This window comes from Trematomus bernacchii, unplaced genomic scaffold (assembly GCF_902827165.1).
Source record: "Trematomus bernacchii unplaced genomic scaffold, fTreBer1.1, whole genome shotgun sequence".
NCBI lineage: Eukaryota > Metazoa > Chordata > Actinopteri > Perciformes > Nototheniidae > Trematomus > Trematomus bernacchii.
The window spans coordinates 17921714-17943695 of record NW_022988043.1 but is presented as its reverse complement, the minus strand read 5'-3'; the positions used below and the strand labels follow the sequence as shown (position 1 = coordinate 17943695).

General features: G+C 38.6%; 1 protein-coding gene across 1 annotated transcript; it reads right to left on the bottom strand.

The window, feature by feature from the left end:
- Positions 1-551: 551 nt before the first annotated feature.
- LOC117472442 (serine/threonine-protein kinase N2-like) lies at positions 552-21386 on the bottom strand. The gene is made up of 20 exons (XM_034117615.1): positions 20995-21386; positions 20578-20722; positions 17789-17934; positions 16465-16666; positions 15339-15464; positions 14219-14328; positions 9464-9607; positions 7912-7987; positions 7619-7811; positions 7398-7533; positions 6389-6441; positions 6247-6304; positions 6064-6155; positions 5215-5391; positions 4832-4894; positions 4664-4740; positions 4182-4324; positions 3524-3631; positions 3135-3215; positions 552-2764 (listed from the first exon to the last, which is right to left on the bottom strand). The coding sequence occupies exons 2-20, from the start codon at positions 20714-20716 to the stop codon at positions 2561-2563; spliced, it is 2328 nt and encodes a 775-aa protein (XP_033973506.1). The 5' UTR covers positions 20717-20722; positions 20995-21386; the 3' UTR covers positions 552-2560.
- Positions 21387-21982: the final 596 nt, after the last annotated feature.

The following is a 21982-nucleotide window of genomic DNA, read 5'->3' as shown; positions in this document are numbered from 1 at the left end:
TCATCACCCTTAGCTATTTTAATTACCTCTCAAACTACCTAAACTAGTTATAAATATGTTTATTTTTACTGTCGAGTCATCATTACTGGATCAGCTGCTGCATGAGACAGACACTGACGCTGTCAGAAGAGAGGAAAAAGAGACAGGCTCAGTGTATTTTATTATTATATATCATTATATCGTCGTTATTCATTTGTTTTAAAGCTCAATAAATAACAAAGAAGACCTTTGACCGGCACTTTTATAATTTTGTCCGGAAGATTTAAACTTTATCACACGTTGACCGGCGAAAAACTCTGCCCGGTTCCCTCGGCCCCCACCGCGGAGAATAAACAGAAGTGCAGCCATGACAACCATTCTTCTTCGCTGCTTTTGTGGAGGAAGTTACAGCGCCACGTACAGGCTCGGCATATGTACTGCAGCTTTTCCAGCGGTTGGATGTAAACGGAGCTGTCTCGTGTAGCAAGACACAATCCGGTGTATATTGCGTGTGGACGGAAGCTTTTTTGCGTTTGCGTTTGCGTTAATCCTATGCGTTTTGCCGTATGCGTTCCCGTGGAGCCTAGGTTTAGTTAGCTTAGTCAAGTAAAGAAAAACATGACATTACACATTTTAATTGGTTTCAGGTGGGACTAGGCAGTAAAGTCTTGTACAAATAAAAACAAGTGTTAACAGCTAGCATAAAAATATTATCATGAGTGACTTAGAGAAAGCTAGTTTAGCTAGCTCTTACAGTCGTTTAACTAAGCTAAATTGTTTTGGAGGAGTGATTATTAACCAAACAGGCTTGGATTTGTTTAGACCGATATACAGTCTATAAACACCTGGTGAACCTAATAAATGAATTTAGTGTTTGTTTTTTTACATAATCAAGGGTGTTAACATGCTATGGATTTTAACATTTATTTTAGGACGTTTTCCATTTTGCTAAGTGTCATGGTAGTTTTCCTTTGTGATATTGTGTTGTGATGATTTGTGACACATTTCCTCCTCCCCCATCACATACAACCCTGTTTTTGAATGACACACCAGCAACTGAGGCAGCTTACACTGCTACACAAGTAAATACAAGTCAGCAATACACAATACAGCATGTGTTAACCTTCAGAGGGGTATGACAATCATCATTTTATACATTTATGTTGCAACATAAGGCAGCTTACATACTCTAAGAGGACAAGGCAGTTGCTGCCTAAATTACTGGTGCATCAGATTCAAAATTAGAACAAATAGTGTATCAAGAGGAAAAGTGGCAAAATTATAAATTGATCCAAGACATTTCTTGACAGTCTTACCTGCATGGCTACAGTAATTTAAGATTTAGTTTGCACTATTTTGCAAACCCCCTGCATTTGTTCTGATACGGAACACATTTCGAGCATTGAATTAATGAAATGAAACCCTAAAGATGGCGTGATAACGTTATAAACTCTTCAAGCACCCTGTTTGTAGACATTTCACCTGACCAGATCTCATATACTCTTTATAGCAACAGCATGTGAGTTATTATTATTACTGCGTGAACAAACAGAGCAAAGCTTGATTCTCCACAGAAAATATAAAGGGTTTTACTCACTTTCTTTTGCTCTGTTACAAAAACAAAATGTTGCCTCGTTTATTTGATCGACTATTGGCCGTCGATTGGATGGCGGTCAGAATAGTCAGCAAAATCAGCCATGGGATTGTATGTAGAGTTCCTGTTGTAATGATTGAGCTGCAGAATTATACAGGGTGTTAGTTCAGTTGGTGCTATCGAGACCAGGCTGGGAAACGGATAAAGGTACTAAAGAGGTACTTGTATTTAACTTCAGTATTTCCATTTTATGCTACGTTGTACATTTTACTCCACTGCCTTTTAATTTGTCTTTTAGGCAACTTTGCAGACTTTCAAATCTATCTGCCGACTATTTTCTGGATATTTCCACTTTTTCGGTTATAGTTGGTCTATAAAATGTCCAAATATTTGTGAAAAATTTCCTTTTTTATTTCCTCAAAGGCCATGTTGATGTCTTTAAATGTCTTGTTACATCAATCAAAAACCTAGGATATGAAACAGCATTTTTTGCATTAAAGATAACCTTAGTGATCAATTGAGTTCACAAATAGTTGCCGTATTGTTTTCTGTCTATTGAATAATAGATTGCATCTCTAAAACACATTATTGCACCAATCAAATATAATCCAATTATATCAAATGCATTATTCTAAAATGGGCTATGCTGTTAGAGTACTTTTACTCTTGGTACTTTATTTTATATTTAGATGATAATCACTTATAATAATTGTCACTGATTATGCTCATTTATGCCAATTGACTGATAATAAATGAGCTGATACAGCACATTTTAAGTCTTGTTTTCAGTCATTTGGCTAAACCGCTATTAATGTTTTACAAAAAATTGTAAATAGCTAGTTAATTTATTTATTTTACTTGCAAGTATAGTGGGGTTGGTTATACAAATATGTAAATGATGATGGTTGGTGACTCCTAAAGTGGACAAACTTCCATCCGCAGACCAAATGTTATACATTTCCCACCCTGGTCCTTTCAGCTCCTCTTTTATCCGTGCAAAGCGCAGAAGTCAAAGTCTGCGAAGGCTTCCTGCTGCTCGGCAGAGAGGATGAAGGGTTTGGCGGGAGGCGACAGGATTGGCTGGAGTTGAGTGAACTCGCTGTCAAAGTTTCCGACATCCATTGACTCTTTGATTGACGGCAGGAATGGTGGCTTGGCTGTCTTAGCCAGGAGGGCTTCCCAGTCGATGGTCTGAAAGACAAAGTTATATTTTCTTGTTGAATCAATATTAAATGCTGTACACTCTTTTTTGTAATTTAGAACAAAATATAGCAGTAGTGGAAACACATGTACCAACAGTGAAGTTTACTCAAACACTGTGCTTAAATTCCAGGTACTGTATTTCCATTTCCAGAAACTCTCTCTGGAGGGAACTTTGGGGATTTCAGCCTTTGCAGACCATTAACATGCACAGAAACCTATATACACACTACTACTTTTAGCTAAAGAAACTGTTTTAAAAGCCTTAAATTAAGAATCCTTCTAACACCCCTTTGGATTTGATTAAATACACAAAATGATTTATTTAAAGAGTACGTAAAGTTAAATAAAGGGATTTTACCTCAAAGAATTTCTCCCCTTTGACCTCATTTGCATCTCTCTCTCCAGCGCCAAGTCTTTTCAGAGGATTCCTCTTCAACAGCTACAGAAGAATGATTGAGTAATATGACATGATCGTTACAGCCATCTTAACCAAGGATCTCAAACGCTTAACATTTCTGCTATCAACATTAAACCTAAGGACCATGACAAGATAACTAGTTTTGTTGTCCTTGTTTTCCGCTGGTGGTACTGTTATTATCTTCTTTTATGTCTGTCTTATGTCTACACTTATACCAAAAGATGTTAAGCTGAACAAACAAAAACATTTAGTATGAAATTAAGCTTAAACACCTCAAGTAATTGAATTAGAATCAGGGTTTATGTGAGCCTTAGCTGAGAGGCTTGTACCTTCTTGATGATGCAGACCGCATCAGGAGGAAGAGACCCTGGATACTGCACATCATCATTGACGATGCTGTCGAACACCTCCTCCTCATCCTCACCAGGAAACGGAGACTAGCAGCAGGGCAGAGTAACACATTTAAAGAGGACATATAATACAGATTTTCAAGCTTATACTTGCATTTTGTGTTTCTACTAGAACATGTTTTTTCTCATAAAGTCTTTCTGAATACACCTGTATTCACCCACTGTCTGAAACGCTCTGTTTTAGCGTCTTTGTCTTTAAGGCTCTCCATAAAAAAGGCCAGTCTGTTCTGATGAAACATATGGTACACCTTTACAAGGGTAGTTTTCAAACTGTTGGTGGAGATGCGGGGCAGTTTATTCTAATGCGCCTGCATGTGACAAAGGAAGGGGAACCAAATCCAAATGGCTTGTTGAATCCTTGTGTGGCACTTCTTATACCAAAATGTATGAGCACAAGCACTGAAAGAGTGAGTTTAGAGTAAAAATCCCCTTTACCTATAGTCCATTTAGGAATTTGATAATTGATCATTTAAAGATAAATGGGTATGTAATGTTGCAATGAATGTTAGAATTGTCATCAATGTTTTGAAAACTAACAGAAACTAATAGAAGAAACACAAAAACACGTATTAGCTACCTCTCCAACGAGCATCTCAAAGATCAGGACCCCCATCCCCCACCAGTCCACCGCTCGGGTGTAGTTGTCGTCTGTCAGGACCTCGGGAGCCAGAAACTCAGGAGTCCCACAGAAAGTGGAGGTCCGATCTCCGTGACCCATCCCTGTTGAAATAAGTAAAACACAATTATTACAACTATTTTACCCCAATTATTCCAATTCTTTTTAACAATCAAAATCATCCAGGAAAAATGTTAATGACCATAATCTCATACAAACACACGACATAAGGCTTTCTGTAAACCTTTAAATTGTACTGAAGAAATAAGCAAAAAGAAGAAAATACTCATTGCAAAACAACAAAATGTTTTATAACATAGTTCTACAAATATTCTATTAAAAGTTAGATAAAAAAAAAACGTACCAAAAGTAAAAGCCCTCATTATGCTGATGGCCCATTACTGCTGTATTCCAACTATTGATGCATTTAGCGATCAACTCACCTTCTTTACAAAGTCCGAAGTCTGTGATTTTCACAAACCCATCTGCATCCATCAACAGGTTATCCAGCTTCAGATCTCTGTGGAAAACACCCAGTGCATGTATAACCACGTCTGAAGCTACAGTACAATCAGTACAATCAGGTGGAATCACTATTCTGTATGACTTACCGATAGATGATTTTATTCAGGTGGAGAAACTCTAAACCCAGCAGGACACATGCTGAATAAAACCTGTAGACAACAACAAATACATTAACAGTTATAATACTGAATACGAGCACACTTGCTGGACTTTCTTTCTATTTCTGGTGTGTTTTTTTTTAATGCATTTATAGAATTTCAAGTGTTGTCATGTTGCAGCTGATCAAATCGGAGCTCATTTAATCCCTTTTTATACTGCCGGGCGGCTTCATTTTTTATAAGATATCATAATGTTTGAGTTGATTTGCATAAAATACTTTATACAATTACCTCAGAATAATGCCTAGTAAACATACTTAGTTATATTCCACCGCTGCATTACACAAACATATAGGAGGACAAACAGGAACCTGGTCTGGGCCTCGCTGAACACGTCGTTGTGGATGTGGATCATGAGGTCTCCTCCAGGTAAATACTCCATGACGAAGCAGACGTGGTCGCTGGTCTGGAAGCAGCCGTGGAGGTTCACCAGGAACGGATGTCTGGACGCGTTGATCATCTCAAAGATCCTCTTCTCGCTCATAAGGCTGCAGAATAACAACTCAGATTCAATACTCTAAACGTCATATATTTACGAGACCTGTATAACAAATGACCATTTGCTGAGTGTCTTCAATTTTGTTAGATTTTTTGTTGTTAAGTTTTAACTCGAAGTGAGTACTTTTACTGAGTTCTTAGTTACAATCTCCGAGATATCTGTTTTATGAGCTTTGACTTATTTTGATATTTGCAGGTGTGTTTTTTGGAACTAACTTGCCAGGGATCCAAACAGTATTGGAACTAGTCATTTTTATTTATTTTTTATGCTGCCAATACAAGGGCCTTTTCTCAATAATCCTACAGATTATTACTTTAAGTATAGCCTTGGTTTACTAGTCGGAAATTCACAAACAAATTAGTAAGAAGACACAAAAAAATGCCCTTCAAACTTAAAGCCTGAGAAATACAATCAGCAAATTGTAGCTATTTGTTTAAACTCTGTCTTGTTTTAGCTTTAAACTATTTTAAATTACAGCAGACTTTGAATGTGTCTTTAATGGCTCTGCTAATTTCTTGAGAAACTCCCTCTGGCGTGAACTTTGGGATTGTAGCCTTTGCAGAACATTTACATGCACACAAACACACTATATAACACACCACACGAAAGGGAAACCTCCAAAAAGCATAAAGGGCCCCTTTAAAGCTTTCCCTTCACACACCTGTCCACTTCATCTCGTGTCACAATGTCTCTTTTCTTCAAGGCTTTGATGGCGTACAGTTTTCCTGTCTTCTTGAACTCTGCCAGCAGAACCTGAACAGAGAAGATTCACAACAAACAACTGAAGATGAACACCAGAAGAAGATCATTTAACAGTTTAAGTGAAAAGCGTTCAAACTTTTACCTTCCCAAAGTGTCCTCTGCCCAGAACTGAAAAATATTTGAAATCATCCATCTGCATCCTTGTGAAAGAAGAGCCAAAAATGAACTTAAAAGTCATTAGGATTTGTGTGTACATATGCGTGCGTTCGTTTGTGTGTGTTTACTTTAGAGCAGATACAGGCTGGTCTCCACTTTCTTCTGTGTTGTTTATGGAAGACTGCAAACAAACAGAGACAACGTTTGGAACATTTGATCATTCAGTCACCTCAATACATGACATCCTAACATCACCATGTCTACAAGAGCTTTCTTAATGATCCACTGCATTTGGTATTATAACTATGTTAAGGAGTGTGGCTTGACTCTCACTCGAGTCTTTCCTCGCTTGTGTTATGAAAGACTTTCTACTTTAAAGCTTCCGTTTGTCATGATCTTAGTTTTTGTGTTTAATGTTTCTGGTTTTATTTTTAAATGTATTATTCTCTTTGTGTCTTGTCTGGTTTTACTTCCTGTCTTTTTGTTTTCCAACCTGTGTGATTGTATGATCGTGTTCATCTTGTGTGTATATAGGCCTGTCTCCCCTTGTGTTTGTAGGTTTGTCGTCTTTGTTCCTGTCCGGTTCCCCGAGTACCTGCCTGTGTCCTCGGGGACATGAACGCTGGTCCTGTGTTTGGTGACCTGCTGTTGGGGGAGTTTCTTGAAAATCCACACTCATTTAGACTCTAAAAGGTGCCTGGTGCATCAGTATGAAGACGCTCTGGGATTGAGACCAACTGTATTTGAAGTAGTTAAAGCCAGTTTTTTCCAGCTTCGTACCATGGCCAAAATCTATCTGTTTCTCTCTTCCAATAATCTTGAGAAAGTTATCCACGCCTTTATATCGTCCAGTCTAGGCGACTGCAACTCCCTATATACTGGGATCTGTCAGTCATCCCTGCAACTGGCCCAGGTATTTAACTGGTATTCAACTCTAACTGGTATTTATTTATTTTATGAAAGGTTGTCTTGGCCACCTGCTCTGTTCTGTACAGCAGTTTGGTGAACGTGGTTTGTTTTTAAATGTGCTTTATAAATAAATCTGATTGATTGATTGATTGATATGTATAATATTGGAGGTCAAACACTATAGTATTTAGCTACTGTCAAAATAAGTTAAAAAAAACAGTCATGTACCAGATTTTCTTGCGAGGCAGGCACAGAGGATGTTTTGTGTGCTGTGGTGATGATGGCGGGGGGGTCGTCTCCCGGCTGGAGGCTGGTGGGAGGCGGCTGATCCTCAGTGAGGCTGAGTCTGACTTCTGGAGACTCGCTGCGAGATACAAAGACATGAAAGATGTTGGCTCACACAGTTTGGGCAGAGATTTACACCCTACTAAGTGTCAGGTGATGCTGACCTTGGCAGTGGATTGGTAGCTAGAGGCTCCTTCTCAGTTGGAGGGGGGGAGTTGTTGGCCACCAGGTCGGGGGGCGTATAGAAGGACGAGCTGAAGGTGGTGAAGGAGCTGTAGCGAGGGAGGATGTTCATCATCAGGTGACCCCATGTGGCGAAATTCATGTTCATCTGGGCCGCTCTGAGGAAGTTCTTCCCTGAGGAAGAAAAGGTTACCATGTTACACCAGAGGAACAGAAACACAGACGAAATCCTTTGAAAGGAAATTGTTTGATGCTTTAGGTATTTCCTCTGTACCTCTCTCTTTAGTGAAGATACATCTCTGACGCCTCAGCTTCGGCTGCCGCTCAACAACAGTGTCGATGAATTGAAGCTGAAAAAAACATAACAGGAGAAGAATTCTTTTGGACATTCACTTGTGTTATTGCTCAATTTCTCAACATCTTATATTCAAAATATATGCATGTAAATGAATGCAGCTAATGCTGGGAGAGTTGTTCTTGTTATACTTTGGTTTGTTTGGTCAATTGGCTAGTGACCCCTCTTTGTTTTGAGTCATTGAAACATTATCTTTTTAATTTTGCTGATCAGTTTCTCCTTCTTTTCTCCCAGTTATTTAATCTTTTGCCCTTTCATCCCTAGACTAATAGGGAACGTAACAATATTAGTTTTTTGGAATCATTTGTTTGCTATAACCCAGAATGTATCTATTGCTGTACTTCTTGAGAATGTATTTAAAGGAAAGCACATATTAATGATGTAAAAAGCAACGTTTTTTCACCACATTTTAGGATGTTGAGGCCTCCGATGCAGAGAGAAACCGGTTTTCAAATGTTTCCGAAAGGTAAAATTGCTTTAGGATCCTTTTGTTTTGATGTGTACACCAGTAAAATGCTCTATAGTCCAGTTGTCATTGTTTGCCTAAACAATTTCTCCATACTACACATTCCACTGAAATCACACTAGCCTCTAAAGCTCTCCACTTATACATAAAGGGAACCCCTGCTTCCCCCTAAAACACTTAACATGTCCTCAGGAACATTCTCACCTGAACGATGTAATAACCATTCTTCATAAAACTCCAGTACGTTCAGAACCTGTGTGTCTGCCTGCAACAAGTACCTGAACATTTCATTTTGAAACTGTAGGCCTTAAAGGGTTGATTTAATCATCAAAAATATACCCTCCTCAGAAATATGATCCGTACAAAAGCCTGTTTAGACATTATAAGACTTTTACTACCAAACACCAAGTGGTGACACAAGTATTTAAATATTTTATGTAAAGGTACCACAATTTGAAAATAAGTACAAATTCTGCATTCAAAACCTGACTTAAAGGTGGGGTATGTAATTTATTTCAGAAAAACTTTTTGTTATATTCCATGGAATGCTCTTAACATCCCGATAGCAATGAATATATTAAATGCTTTGACAATAAATAGCACCCTTCGATCCTCAGACTCTGGCCTGCTCTCCATTCCACCTTCACGCCTCCGCACCTTCGGGGACCGTGCCTTCAGTGTCGCTGCCCCCACCCTCTGGAACTTCCTCCCTGCAGAAATCCGCAAGGCCCCTTCTCTCAACATCTTCAAATCAACCCTTAAAACTCATCTGTTCAACATCGCCTTCCAACAATAACTCACTCTCCCCCCCCACTTACACTTCCATTTCTGCCCCCTGTTTTATGTTTTATGTTTTATGTCTTGTCCTTTCTTTGTAAAGCGACCTTGAGGTTATGAAAAGGCGCTATATAAATTCAAGTTATTATTATTATTATTATTATTATTATTATTATTATTATTATTATTATTATTATTATTATTATTATTATTATTATTATTATATACCTTGGCATGGAGGAGGCCCTGTGGCTCCAGAGGGAACTCCTGGTTGTGGTCCTGGTTGTCCATCATGTCCTCCAGTCGCAGCATCTTGACGGCACACATCGTCCTCCGGTCCCGCCAGAACACAGCCACCTCCAGCTCTCGAGACTTTTCAACAATAGGAGAGCAGACAGAACAAGCACAACAGTTAATGAACACAAACAATTACTGATTATAATTGATTTACAAATGTGATCCAAAAACACATCCCCACAATATGAGAAAAATTTAAAAATAACTCCCAAAGCAAAAGCCATCTTATTCTAAAATAATAGTGTCCTTGCAATGAATGATTGAGCTGATGAAAGAATATCTGCAGGTAGTAGATGGACACCTGCTGGTTACAGACAAAACTACAACAATAATACATTAAAGCTTAAAGGGGACCTATCATGCAAAATGCACTTTTGTACGTCTTTTATACATGAATATGTGTCCCCGGTGTTCCAGGGAACTCACCAAGTGTCAGAAAACACAACCCTCTCTATTTTCCTCCATACCCAAATCTCTAAAAAAAGGGGCTGCAACGGATCTGATAAAAACTGATCCAGATGTGAACACTGTCCTGACGTCAGGACAATGGCGCTACGGCTATTGGGCCAACTCTCCACCTATCAGGGGAATGTGGGGTTGGGCCACGGCCGGCCATTGCCGCTCGAAAGCGCTGGAGACGCTGTAGTACATATGCCAGGCCTGTAAGTGGCGCTGTAGTCTGCCACAAAAGCAGCGAAGAAGACTTCCCGCGCATGGTTACCATGGTTACCCTTCTGTTTATTCTCCGCTGTGGCTTTTTTTCTCCCTCCCCGAGGCAAGCGTTTGCTCCTGCTGCTTTCATTCAATGCAATCCCTCCCCGTCGAGGCAAGCACTGTAATTCTCTCCGGTTAGTCCACCAGCAGATGACAAACACCCACCTCTCCGCCTCTTCCAAGGAACGAGGGGAACGTGCGGCAGAGTTTCAGTTAGGTTTTCTTTCGCCGGTCAAGATGTCCGTTAAAGTTTAAATCTTCCGGACAAAATTAGAAAAGTGCCGGTCAAAGGTCTTCTTTGTTATTTATTGAGCTTTAAAACAAATGAATAACGACTCTGTATAATAATAGGCTATAATAAAACACGGAGGACAGAGATCTATTTTTCTCCCCCTCTTCTGACTTGATCAGAGCGGCTCCCCTCTCCTGCAGGGGGGCGTGGTCAGCTGCAGCTCACAGAATCAGCCCCCTGCAAAAACAGGGCTGGAAAAGAGCAAATAGAGCGAAATGAGGCATGGCTAAAATGCATGATCTGTTTGGTATTTTGAAAACAGAAACGTATAATAAATATACCTTATATAGGTATGGCCATATATCATTTAAATATAGCATGATAGGTCCACTTTAAGGAAAATTATGATACAATCTCTTGCAAGTAAGAATCCAAAAATATATCAACAGTATCATAAGGAAAATAACACAAGTTTCAAAAGGTGGCACGTAGGAGTGCAGATTTCCCAGAATAGCTTTCCATTTTGTTTTATGATTGCAGCTATTCAATATTCTGATGGTGTCTCATTCTTCCTCCCAGCCCATCCAATCAGCCCCCTCTGTCTTCCTCGAAGCCCTCCTCCATTCCTCCACCAAATGCCCTTGGACTATTCCATCATCTGCCCTGCTGAAATGATCATGAGTGATATTATTAAACGAATAACCACCAGTAGAGGGCAGCACTGTGACACTGCACCATCTAGTTTGCCAAATACGAGGAAGAAGTCGACAGTGGCTCTGTGGCGTGCTGCTTCTGCAATATTCTGCTCTTAGTGCTACATGCGAAATGTGTAGAATATCGTGAGAGTAATTAATAAGTTGCGTACGTGAACAGTATTGTAAGACACTCGTCCAATGGACAGAAAGTGGCTATTAGTTTTTGTACACATTCCTGCAGGCTGCACGACCGGTAATGGGACGGGCGTGACGTCAGCTTGGCGGGAGCACAGCGCGCTGTTATTTTTCCTCCCTTTCTGTTCTTATTATACATCCATGGAAGGAACCCATCCGCAGCTTACTTCTGTTTTTTTTTGTAATAGTCTATGGTTTTAGGACGCGTCACTGCACCACTCTATATCAAGTCGGCGGTGTTTTACTTGATCACGACAGCCTATATTTAACATACAGTATAATGCTTTTTGCCTGTATGAAGGTGAGGACATTTAAAACATTTCTTTTTTTATTGCGGTCCTCAATGACTATAAAAGTCCCAATCCCTGGTCAGGACCCCCGTGGCATTTACCCTTTATATATACAGTCTATGCATTTACCTAACAAGTGCCATTTAAAGACACACTAACCCAGAAAAAGACACAAACTGACTACAAAAAGGGGTAAAGTAAACCAAAAACAAAACTATAGACCAAAACTATATCTAAATTACACAAAACAACTACAAAAAGACTAAAAATGACAACAAAGTATATCATTTGCCAGTAAGTAGGTTATTGTGGGGTATTTTTCATGATTATTCCCAGGATCCCATCGGTTCAAGTCTCAGAGGGAGTGTAGAGTACACTACAGGTTTCAGTGTCTGGGTTGGGGCATGTCAAAAAAATGCAGCCATTACCATGACATCCTGCATAATGATAACAAGAAAAAGGGCACCGAGCACCTCTGCTGCAGGACAACGTGCCAGCTCCCCCTTTTCTTCAGAAGGAGAGCAGCCCAGAGAACAATCTCCTTCTCAACCCAACGGAAAGGCACAAAATATAAAGAGGTCGGACCAGATCCAGATCCCCACTTCCAGCAAGCACGAGAGCCCACAGATTTATAACTTCATTTTTGTTTTAATTGCCTGCCTATAATATAATATAAAGAAAATAAGTGTTATTAAGAGTTTACACATTTAAGTATTTAAGTTATCTAGATGCAAGAAACATTAAAAATATGTCCTTCTCAAATATATATATATGTATATATTATTTTGTAAATGTCCCCTGTAGAGGACATTGGGTCAATCTTTTCCACAAAAGCTTTACTACATGAACATTTGATAATCAAATTCACTTCCAATAATTATATTAAAGTTAATATCAAATGTTGTGTGCTTGCTGTTAACTGGTTATGCATAGTTTTACAAGGCAAACAATTAGTCTGACTCTACCTCAATAAGTTTAAACAAAAACATTTTTCCTCAATTACGGGGAATAGTTGAAAATGAGATGAAGTCAAACTGACTCCAAAAATACCATGAATTAAAATGTGTATTTTGAAAGGCTAAAAGTTAATATACACTACACAAACTATTCATAAATTAAACACAAAGAATATAATCTATGTTCCTATAATTGCATCACTTGTTATCTCCCTTAATGCTATCGAATATATTTATTTTAAAAAGACAAAACACACGGGACACTAGAAAAATTAAGAAAGTGCTCTAGAAAACCAGAATGAACAGTTTTTCTAATTCATCTCTCGGTGTCATGTTGAGGACAAAAAGGAATTGCTTGGTTCAACTTACAGTTTTTATACACGTTTTATTACTCAAGTGTATACTTCCTGTGTATTCCCTCCCTGCATGGTGCCCTTGTACACTCTGTAAGGTCCTGTGGTGGACGTATTATACAACGTGTCAGCACATGCAGCGTTACTACAGCCTGTAAGCTGCTGATCCTCTTTCTATCAGCACCAATGTCACAGAGACAAAGTCCAGTCCATCCATCATACAAGGAGAACATGCTGTCTTTGATCCTGGAGTATCTCAGTGGTGTCCTGTTTCTGTTGTTCAACTTATTTCAGGTTGAAACAGGATGTACATGCAGAGGAAGTACTGCTTGGACCTGGGTGCTGGTGATCAGAATTATAAAATGAATCACAGAAACGGGTAGCTGGACTACAGTAAATAAGGTTTATATTATGGGATATCTGTGGTGGAGCTATTGTTTAAGTTTTCCCTCCAGTTTTGGCCAAACGTGCCACTGTTGACTTGTTTGAATTGAGTTGGATTGAATCATTTAATAGGGGCTAATTAGCGTACAAGGTAAAAAGAATGTAACAATTTCCCAGAGTTAGTCGATTTTTGTACTAACTGGCTTTCAGGAAAAATGGCCTAACTTAGATTCATCTCGTCGTATTAACTGTGCATAATATATTTTTTATTGCACTATAGTGTTTTGCCAGTTTTAGTTACTACAAACTAAGATGTATTCACTCATCACATACAGAGATCTTCTAAATGAATAAACTATAGATATATAATCGTATGTTAGGATCAGGATGACATATTAGCTTCACATTTACCAGGTGTGATTCACACATAGATGCATCAATAATCATAATCCTCTTTTTTCATGTAAATTAGATTAGACTTTTTGTACTTTCAGTATATTTTGACACCAAAACGTATGTACTGTATGTATACTCAAGTGAGATTTTGAATGAAGGACAGAGTATTTTAACAATTTATCTTGGCTACTTTTACTTGAGTTAAAGTTATTTTAAAAAAGAGTACTTCTTCAAACACTGCTCTTGACAAAATCATCCTGATCACATCTACCTTAAGTATTGTACTAAATGCAGTTATATTCTACCACCTTCAGAACCTTTGATCATGTTTTGAGCATGAGCAGAGGGAGATGAATAGTCAGTTTTCTCCATGTTTAATATAAGTGTAGGGGTCATAAACTCAATATGATCATCAGAACTGAGATGCTACTGGTGTAAACATGCTGGGTTGACTGCACTTCAGTGACTCACCCGCTCCAGCTGGATGCAGAACGTCTGATCCCAGGTCAGCCTGCCGACAGCAGCCAAGCGCGTCCGTCCCACCACTCTGCTGTCCAATCGGAGCACCGCACTGATCTCCACTGTGAGACAGAAACACATAAAAGGAACTATGTGAATATATATATTTATAAAAACACTCAACACATTTGAATTAGCTTAAAGCTGCATTTATTGTTTTGTTGGCCACATTTAAGCCCAATAACTGCCCAACAACGTTACAGAGAGAACTGTGACACACTGCAAATTGTCATAATGTCACCATACCAGAGACAGAGCAGTTATCCAGGCAAAAGTCATGTTTGTGTCCGCCTGATGAATGTAAGTCAACATTTCACTCTCTTTGGTTTCTGTTTTGGTCGCAATTTTCTCCAGAGAAACTAATCTGCCTCTTTAGCTGCTAGAAGCTCCACTTTCCTCAACACATGGCTTCACCTTTGCTGCAGGTAGAATGTATACTTTGGCTTTATCAGGGTTCACTGTAGAGACTCAAAGAATAACACCATCTACAGGGATTCTCCTACTTCCAAAGATGCCAATGTATAACCAATTTGTACTTGTTTACCATTTATCTTAGAGAGTAAATGTCATGCCATTTGGCAAATGGCCTTTTATAGATGACTTCCAACATTGTTTGAAAAAAATATAATGCAATAAACTACCGGTAGATTAGATTAACTTTAACAAGCATGTTTCAGTTTTCATGAAAAATGCTTTTTAAAATCTGTTTGCTTTAAATTCATGTTCTTGTTAGGAGAATTACAACATTGAACAATTCTATTCATTGATAAGGACCACTGGAAGCCACTGGAAGACAGTTTGAATATGTACTTTAAGTTAAGATTGATAGAAAATTATATTAAATGTCAAAAATGGTCACACACACACTTGTAATTTACTCCCACTCATGTATACATCATGAACAAAGGTTTGCATTTTCATGTTGCTTTTATAATTGTATTTTAGTCTATGGGGTAATAATAATTTCTAAGAATAGTCTTTGGAAAGAACTTTGTTTTCTCCCCTTGACAAGCTCAAGTTAAAGAGGACGCTAATTTTCAGTTTCATATTTGTATACAGTATGTCCACTTACCAGGGTGTTCCTGTGTCCTGTGAGCATCTGGACTGTCTTCAGAGGGACAAAGATGGTTCTCCTGCTCTGGGTTTGTCCGGGATGTCAGTACATCCTCACATCCAAGAAGTCTGACTTCCAGTTTCCCTGAAAAGAAAGAAGATCAAAATATTAATTTTTGACTTATAAAAAAAAGAAACATTTGAGATTCAATTTACACGATCAGCCTCCATTAAATTAAAATAGTATCAAGTGTAACAATAACTAACCAGATGTTGGAAGTGGTTTTGAGCACAAAAAATGAACCCGGTGTGTTTCAAATGCCTGGTAATGAATCTCAGTTAAGGCAGCTGAGCTAGTGCACTTCAAATTAAACTTTTAATTTATCAGCGTGAATAAATCTCTCAGGCCGAAGCCTGTAATCAGTGCTGCTCTCTGGCGCTCGTACATCTAAATGTACTTAATCTAACTGTAGTGCAAATAGCTGGGAAGCCAAAAATCAACTTGAGTGTATTCACTGCTCTGAGACCAATCTTTTGCTACAGGATTTGTCTCCTTGTTACATCATCAAAAGGCTTTTTGTGCGGCTTACAAGTGAACTGTCCAAAAAAACAACAGATTACACATCCTGATTATCCTCTGCCAGAGGTCAGCGTATGCTCAGCATGTTCAAAAACTAGGCATCCATAATACTACTGAATATTTGAGTAAAAAAATGATTACATTTAGAAGTACATTTTGTAGTAAGAGAAAATACTTGAATTTTTTAAAACCACTTAAACCTAAACTGGTGTGCTGGCTTTTTAATTCCGCACTTATACGAACGGCATGAAGATGAATCTTTCAGAAAAAATGTTATTCTATTCATAAACAGTTTGAATTGGGTCATTTTAAGATATACCTTTATTAATTCCAATGGGATATGTTACCGTTATAGCAAAGCAAAGACCAAAACCATCCTTTTCAAAAATAGATAATGCCTTATACAATACAAGTTTGAGAATAGCTGTACAGTATATAAACATGTATAATGCTGTGGTGTGATAAGTAAAGTAAAACCTTGTGAGATGGACTGGTAAAATAAATGAAATGTAAGAATATTAACGTTTTAAGCAGTTCAGATCCGTGTCAGTATTGCAATGTGTACCAGTCAAAAAGGCAGGTCTGAAAGAGAAGATGGACGGGGACGTGGACAGGGGACATCCAGGTCTGGAGTTTTTAGGAGACAGAGTTCCCTCAGAAGGAACGGCGCCCCCTGCAGGCTCCTGGTTGTTTTCCTTCTTGCACTTATCCAGAGACAGCCGCAGAAGATCCAGCTTCTGGGAGGACTCCTGCACCCGGGTCTGAGCCTGAAGGAAGATAGACAATGTGTTGTTATGATCGGTCTGCTTGACAGAGAAGAGTTAAAGACAATTCAGCCTAACCTTAGTTGATGATAATATATCAGGGTATGAAATTAACCTGCAGATGTCCTGGTCCGAAATCAGACCAAACTTGTTTATGGATGATGATTTTCAGCTAGGATGAAGACCAAAACAGGCTTTTGCTACTTAGTTGTTACTTAGTTGTTGACCCTTTCAGCCTCTACCAGACAGTTCAGGGTGGTGAGCAGTCAGCAGCCAATGACGGTATAAAATAGTAATACAAAAGTTTAAAATGTTTAAGCCATTAGAGTTCATAAACATGCACAAGAAGTATTGGGCTGATGTGACCACAGTACCAAATTAGCTGTGGACAGACAGATACACACTCACACGACGGGATGCTTGATCCCCTCTAGGATTACGCCTGTTAGACAAACCTACTGCACGATGCACTTGAAAATGGTCATCAGTCATTTTATGTTAAGATTGCAAGATAGATGATTTGCAATGGGCTAGACTATACACCAGTAAAATTAAACATTATTTATAAATGTATTCTTCATGTTTCTGTGCTAAGTGTTGCTAGCCATACAGTTGATATCCTTTTATGATCAGAGACATTTTCATATTGATTTAATTTTCACATACATGTACTTTTTTGAACATAATAAATACATTATTATTACAATTATAATAAAAACAAATATATAATAATAATAATAAAAATGGAACTCATATATTGAAAATCTAAAATAATTCATTAGAATAAATCTTATTAAGTGGGGTAATAATAAAAAATGAGCACACTACCATTTTTAGAGTTAGATTAAAGCTGATTGCAAGTTGTGATGTCAGAAGCTTTTACGCAACAGCAATAATTCTGTTATCAGAAAAGAAACTCAAACATGTTTTTGAAAATAGTTACAAATATTAAATAAGATCTCTAAACTGTCCTTCAGAAATGATTATCAAGAAAACCCAAATATTCTAGACATCTTTCTCTATAGCTCCAGGTTATTCTACAACAAAAAAGGAGTAGGAAATGTGCTGTCATGACAATATCCTTTAATATTTTTGTTTGATACCATTTTTTATAGAGAGTTCTACCTCAGTCAGTGCCTTCTGGTCCAGCACTGAGATTCCCTCCAGCTGCTTCACCACATCTTTGGCCAGCACCAAGGCATCGGTCTCTCTCTGCATGTAGTGCTGCAACTCTGCCAAACGAGCCTCCACAGCACTGACAGGAGAGATCCCTATAAGACGAGAGAGGGAGAGTATTTCAGTCTACAGGAATATAGCCTCTTCTCACTCCTGCATTCAATATTTATAACGCTTAGCAGAGTCCTTTTCTCTGAAATGTCTCTGTGCTCCTCGCAAAGGTCTGTATGTTACATTTTTATGTTCCTGACATTTAGCTGACAATTATCTGAAATGTATGAAAGCTCTAAAAGGAAATATAAAAATGACACATTGGGAGAAAACCGTTTATCCTTTGCAAAGTTAATGCAAGGAGACAAGGAACAATGAGTTAGGTAAAAATTACTACCTCACTTTTCTTTTTATCTTGCTGCTATTGACTTCTGAATAATAATAATAATAATAGTAATAACTTGGATTTATAAAGCGCCTTTCAAGAGACCCAAGGGCGCTTTACAATAGGACGAGGGGCCGTTGTGGGGACAAAAAGGAAAACAAAAAAACAGAAATAAACAAAAGGCTGGTCACAAAACATGTAGAGGAGAGAGATAATTGAGGCTGAAAGCCTTGACAAACAGATGTGTTTTGAGTGCTTTTTTAAAGATATCAACAGAGTCAGCGGTCCTGTATAGTCCTGTAATGTAGTGTTAAACATTTCATCCATTTCATGGATGTTTTTCTAAAAGATTCTCTACAAAATCTTTGTTTTCCGTGGGGAATCGGCCTTAAATGGGCCTTATTAAGCTCATTTTAGGTTAATTTTTGTACTATGCTACATAGTGATGGGAGTGTGTGGGAGTGAAACTCTGGAGGGAACTTTAGGATTTTAGGAAAAGGAAAACCCCCAAAAAGTATAATAAGGCCCCTTCAATTAACATTTCCTGAACCGTGAACATGGTAAAATGGTTTCTGTGTATTATCTGTATCATCTGTATGGTATACATTGAAATGCATCAATTATGTACCTTATTTCTCAAAATGTTGTATTCAAGTCCTGCGTGTTCTTTGAGGGCGTGAAAAGTAGTAGTTATATATTGTGGAAAATTGTGAATAAATCTATATATTCTCTTAATGGCTCTTAATGTTAAGTGTTTACTTGCACCTTACTGTTTTATATTTGTAAAACTTAACTTGTTAACACCTCTGGAAGTGTGGTGTTTTGTTTTTTGCACCCCATCGATTACCCTTATTGTCTATATTTTTCCACTTTTTCCCACTCTATACTGCAACTGCTGACAATGTCCTTTGGGATGAATCCACTTTTATCTGATCTCTTCCAAAGCAGCAGCACAGTGTGTAAGGTGTAAAGTGCCCTACTGTCTTATCAAATGTAGCTGACACTTGGATACACAGTGAATCGAGCTGCTAGTAGTAACAAGGACTTAAATTCCCGACAGAACAAAACATAACAAAAGAATCAATGAGGAAAAAGGTCAGGGGTGAAGGAAATTAAACGTGAGACGAGGTAACAAGGTACAGTTACATGTCTCGTATTACTTTTGAGCCATGAATAATTTTGTGTTAGTTTCAGAGTTTTCTAAATAGCACATATCTACAGTTCAGAAGTACGCTAAATGTACCGTCTCTTATTAGAGGTGCAAGAGTGGTTTCACTTTCCAGATTAAACAAATAATGCCCGCAAAAAGGAAGGGTGGCAGGAATCACGGTTCAACTAATATGGGTACTATTATATTTCAGGACAGAAGTTTCTGACAGGCATTGTTAGCTGTCACTAAGTGTCTTTCAGCTGTATTTTTCTCCCTGGAAGGGCTTTTGAAACACAAAAACATTATTGAAAATGAAAAACTATTGTCACAGCTTGTTACAGCATGTCAACCAAAACCTGTTTAATAAAAAGAAGGTCTTGCCTAATTTACTGGCTTTACTTTTAGGTGTGTATCTGGCTTGACATCAGCAGGGTAAATAAATTGGCACGGTTTACAAAAGAAAAAAAAAAATCCTAAAACTTTTTTTACCCTTAATCCCCTTTCTTGAAAACAGAGTCGTGACCTCCTTCCAGAGAAGAAGGACATCCACATCTGACATCATATTGTCTCTTTTTTTAAAGTATTTTTCCTGACACACAGGAACATTTTTTATTTTATTTTTTGTAATACTTTTATTGTCATTACACAGTAGGCCTACTTACTATGTAACAAAATGGTTTCTCTGCATTTGACCCATCCTAGTGTTAGGAGCAGTGGGCTGCCATTATGAACGGCGCCCGGGGACCATACAGTTTCTGCTGAAAAGTATGGAATTGTTTATCAATACCAGCGACCCTGAGGCTGAGCTTGAGATTTTGAGTTTATAAAGTATGGTTCTCTATTACAAAATGGCATTACAGTTTGATTATCCCAGTATGTTGTTATCTATTATGTTTAGATTTCTTCTTTCTTATAGATTGCTGGTGTAACGAGCCAGCTTGCTCTACATTAAGAAAATTACTGTGATTAAAAACCAACAAAAAATTGTGTTACAGATGTGTTTATGTTGCTTGTGGTGAGAGATGTATTGTATGACAACAAATATGATTTCATGCCTTGTTGGAGATAGTTTACATGCTAGAAGAAGCTGTACATTTCCAGTACAAATGCCTCTAGAAATAAACAAAATTCCAACCAATCGTGTAAACAACTAATCATCTTTTAGACATGCAGCGACCCTGTACAATAGGGGTCATGGCCCAGGACTCTGACCTCCATGAGTGGGGTCTCCGCCACCATCCTCGCCAATTCCACTGCTGCTGCCAGCCTGGGTGACTTTGATAATCTGCAGTCGGATCAGCTCGATCTTGGAGCGGCTATCCTGCAGCATCTGCTGAGCCGTGGACAACATCTGATCCTGGATAACGAAATCACATCAAGAGACAACAAGCCCCACTTCATCACCACACTTGTTTCTCCCTGGCATATCAGTCGGGACAGGGGAGTAAGATGGAAAACAGCCATTTATTTATCAAAACAAATGGCACAGCATAAAGGGAATCGCCAGAGACATGCAGCTCTGCACACACCACTCATCTCCATATTGGACAAAAACAAGTGGCAAAGAAGATAAGTGAGAACAACGTGTTCACATCAGGTGGAAACAGCATGACTTTGCACTTCACTTACCTCAGGTTGATGCTCTCGCTCCTTGCTGAATAAGGACTAATTTGACATCCTCTGTGGAGGTAGAGTGGAGGACTTCTCAGGTTGCCACCTTCACTATCCTTGAAACACAAGTCCTATGATGTTATGGTGCGTTCACACACACACACACACACTGACTTTGGACTCCTCTGATGCCGCTCCTACATCTTGAGACCTGGATCACACAGACTGTCCTGTTTGTTTTTGCCTCTGTGCAGCCTCTTCTAAAACGTCCCCTTCCCACTGCTTCCTCATCCTCCTCTGCTCTATTAACAAATCCTCTGTGTCTCTCCCCCTCTCTCTCTGTCTCTTTTAGAGGGGGTTGCTTTCTGCAGGGGGACGGACGGCGGAGTTCCTCTCTGTTGCCAGCACTGCTGCTGCTGCTGCTGCTGTAGTCTGACAGTGTTGATCGCCTGCTCTGGGCTTCGTATTGGCCGCTGCAGGACCACATGTTCCTGTGTTGTCACCAACCAAAAGGCAAACAGAGCTGCTGCTGCTCTCTTCGGGACAAGGCAGTGCGGTGGTTACGAGATTTGTTTATCCTGCTCTGACAAGAAGGGGTTGTGAGAGAAGTTAATAACCTTAAGTATTGTAGTCAATATACATCTAGGGGGTGGAGAATGGTGGAGAAGCTGCTGGATGATGTGCACTTCTTGTCTGCAGCAAGCATGACAGCTCTAGGCTGCCCTGAGAAATTGGAACCGAGATGAATGGCTCTGTTCATTGAAATCCATTAATATGAGTAACATGTCCACATGAAAGGACACCATTAAAATAGAAATACAATGGTAAAAAAACGCTATTCAAATTTAATTTCCTGCATTCTAAATATTAGCATCAACTTTACTAAGTGTTTAGTATTTACTAAATAGTAAGAATATACTATATTTTGTCATATAAATAGACTATAATTGTTGATGAGCTAATGTAGCGAATTACTTTTAATGATATGTTGTATAATAATGTAAAT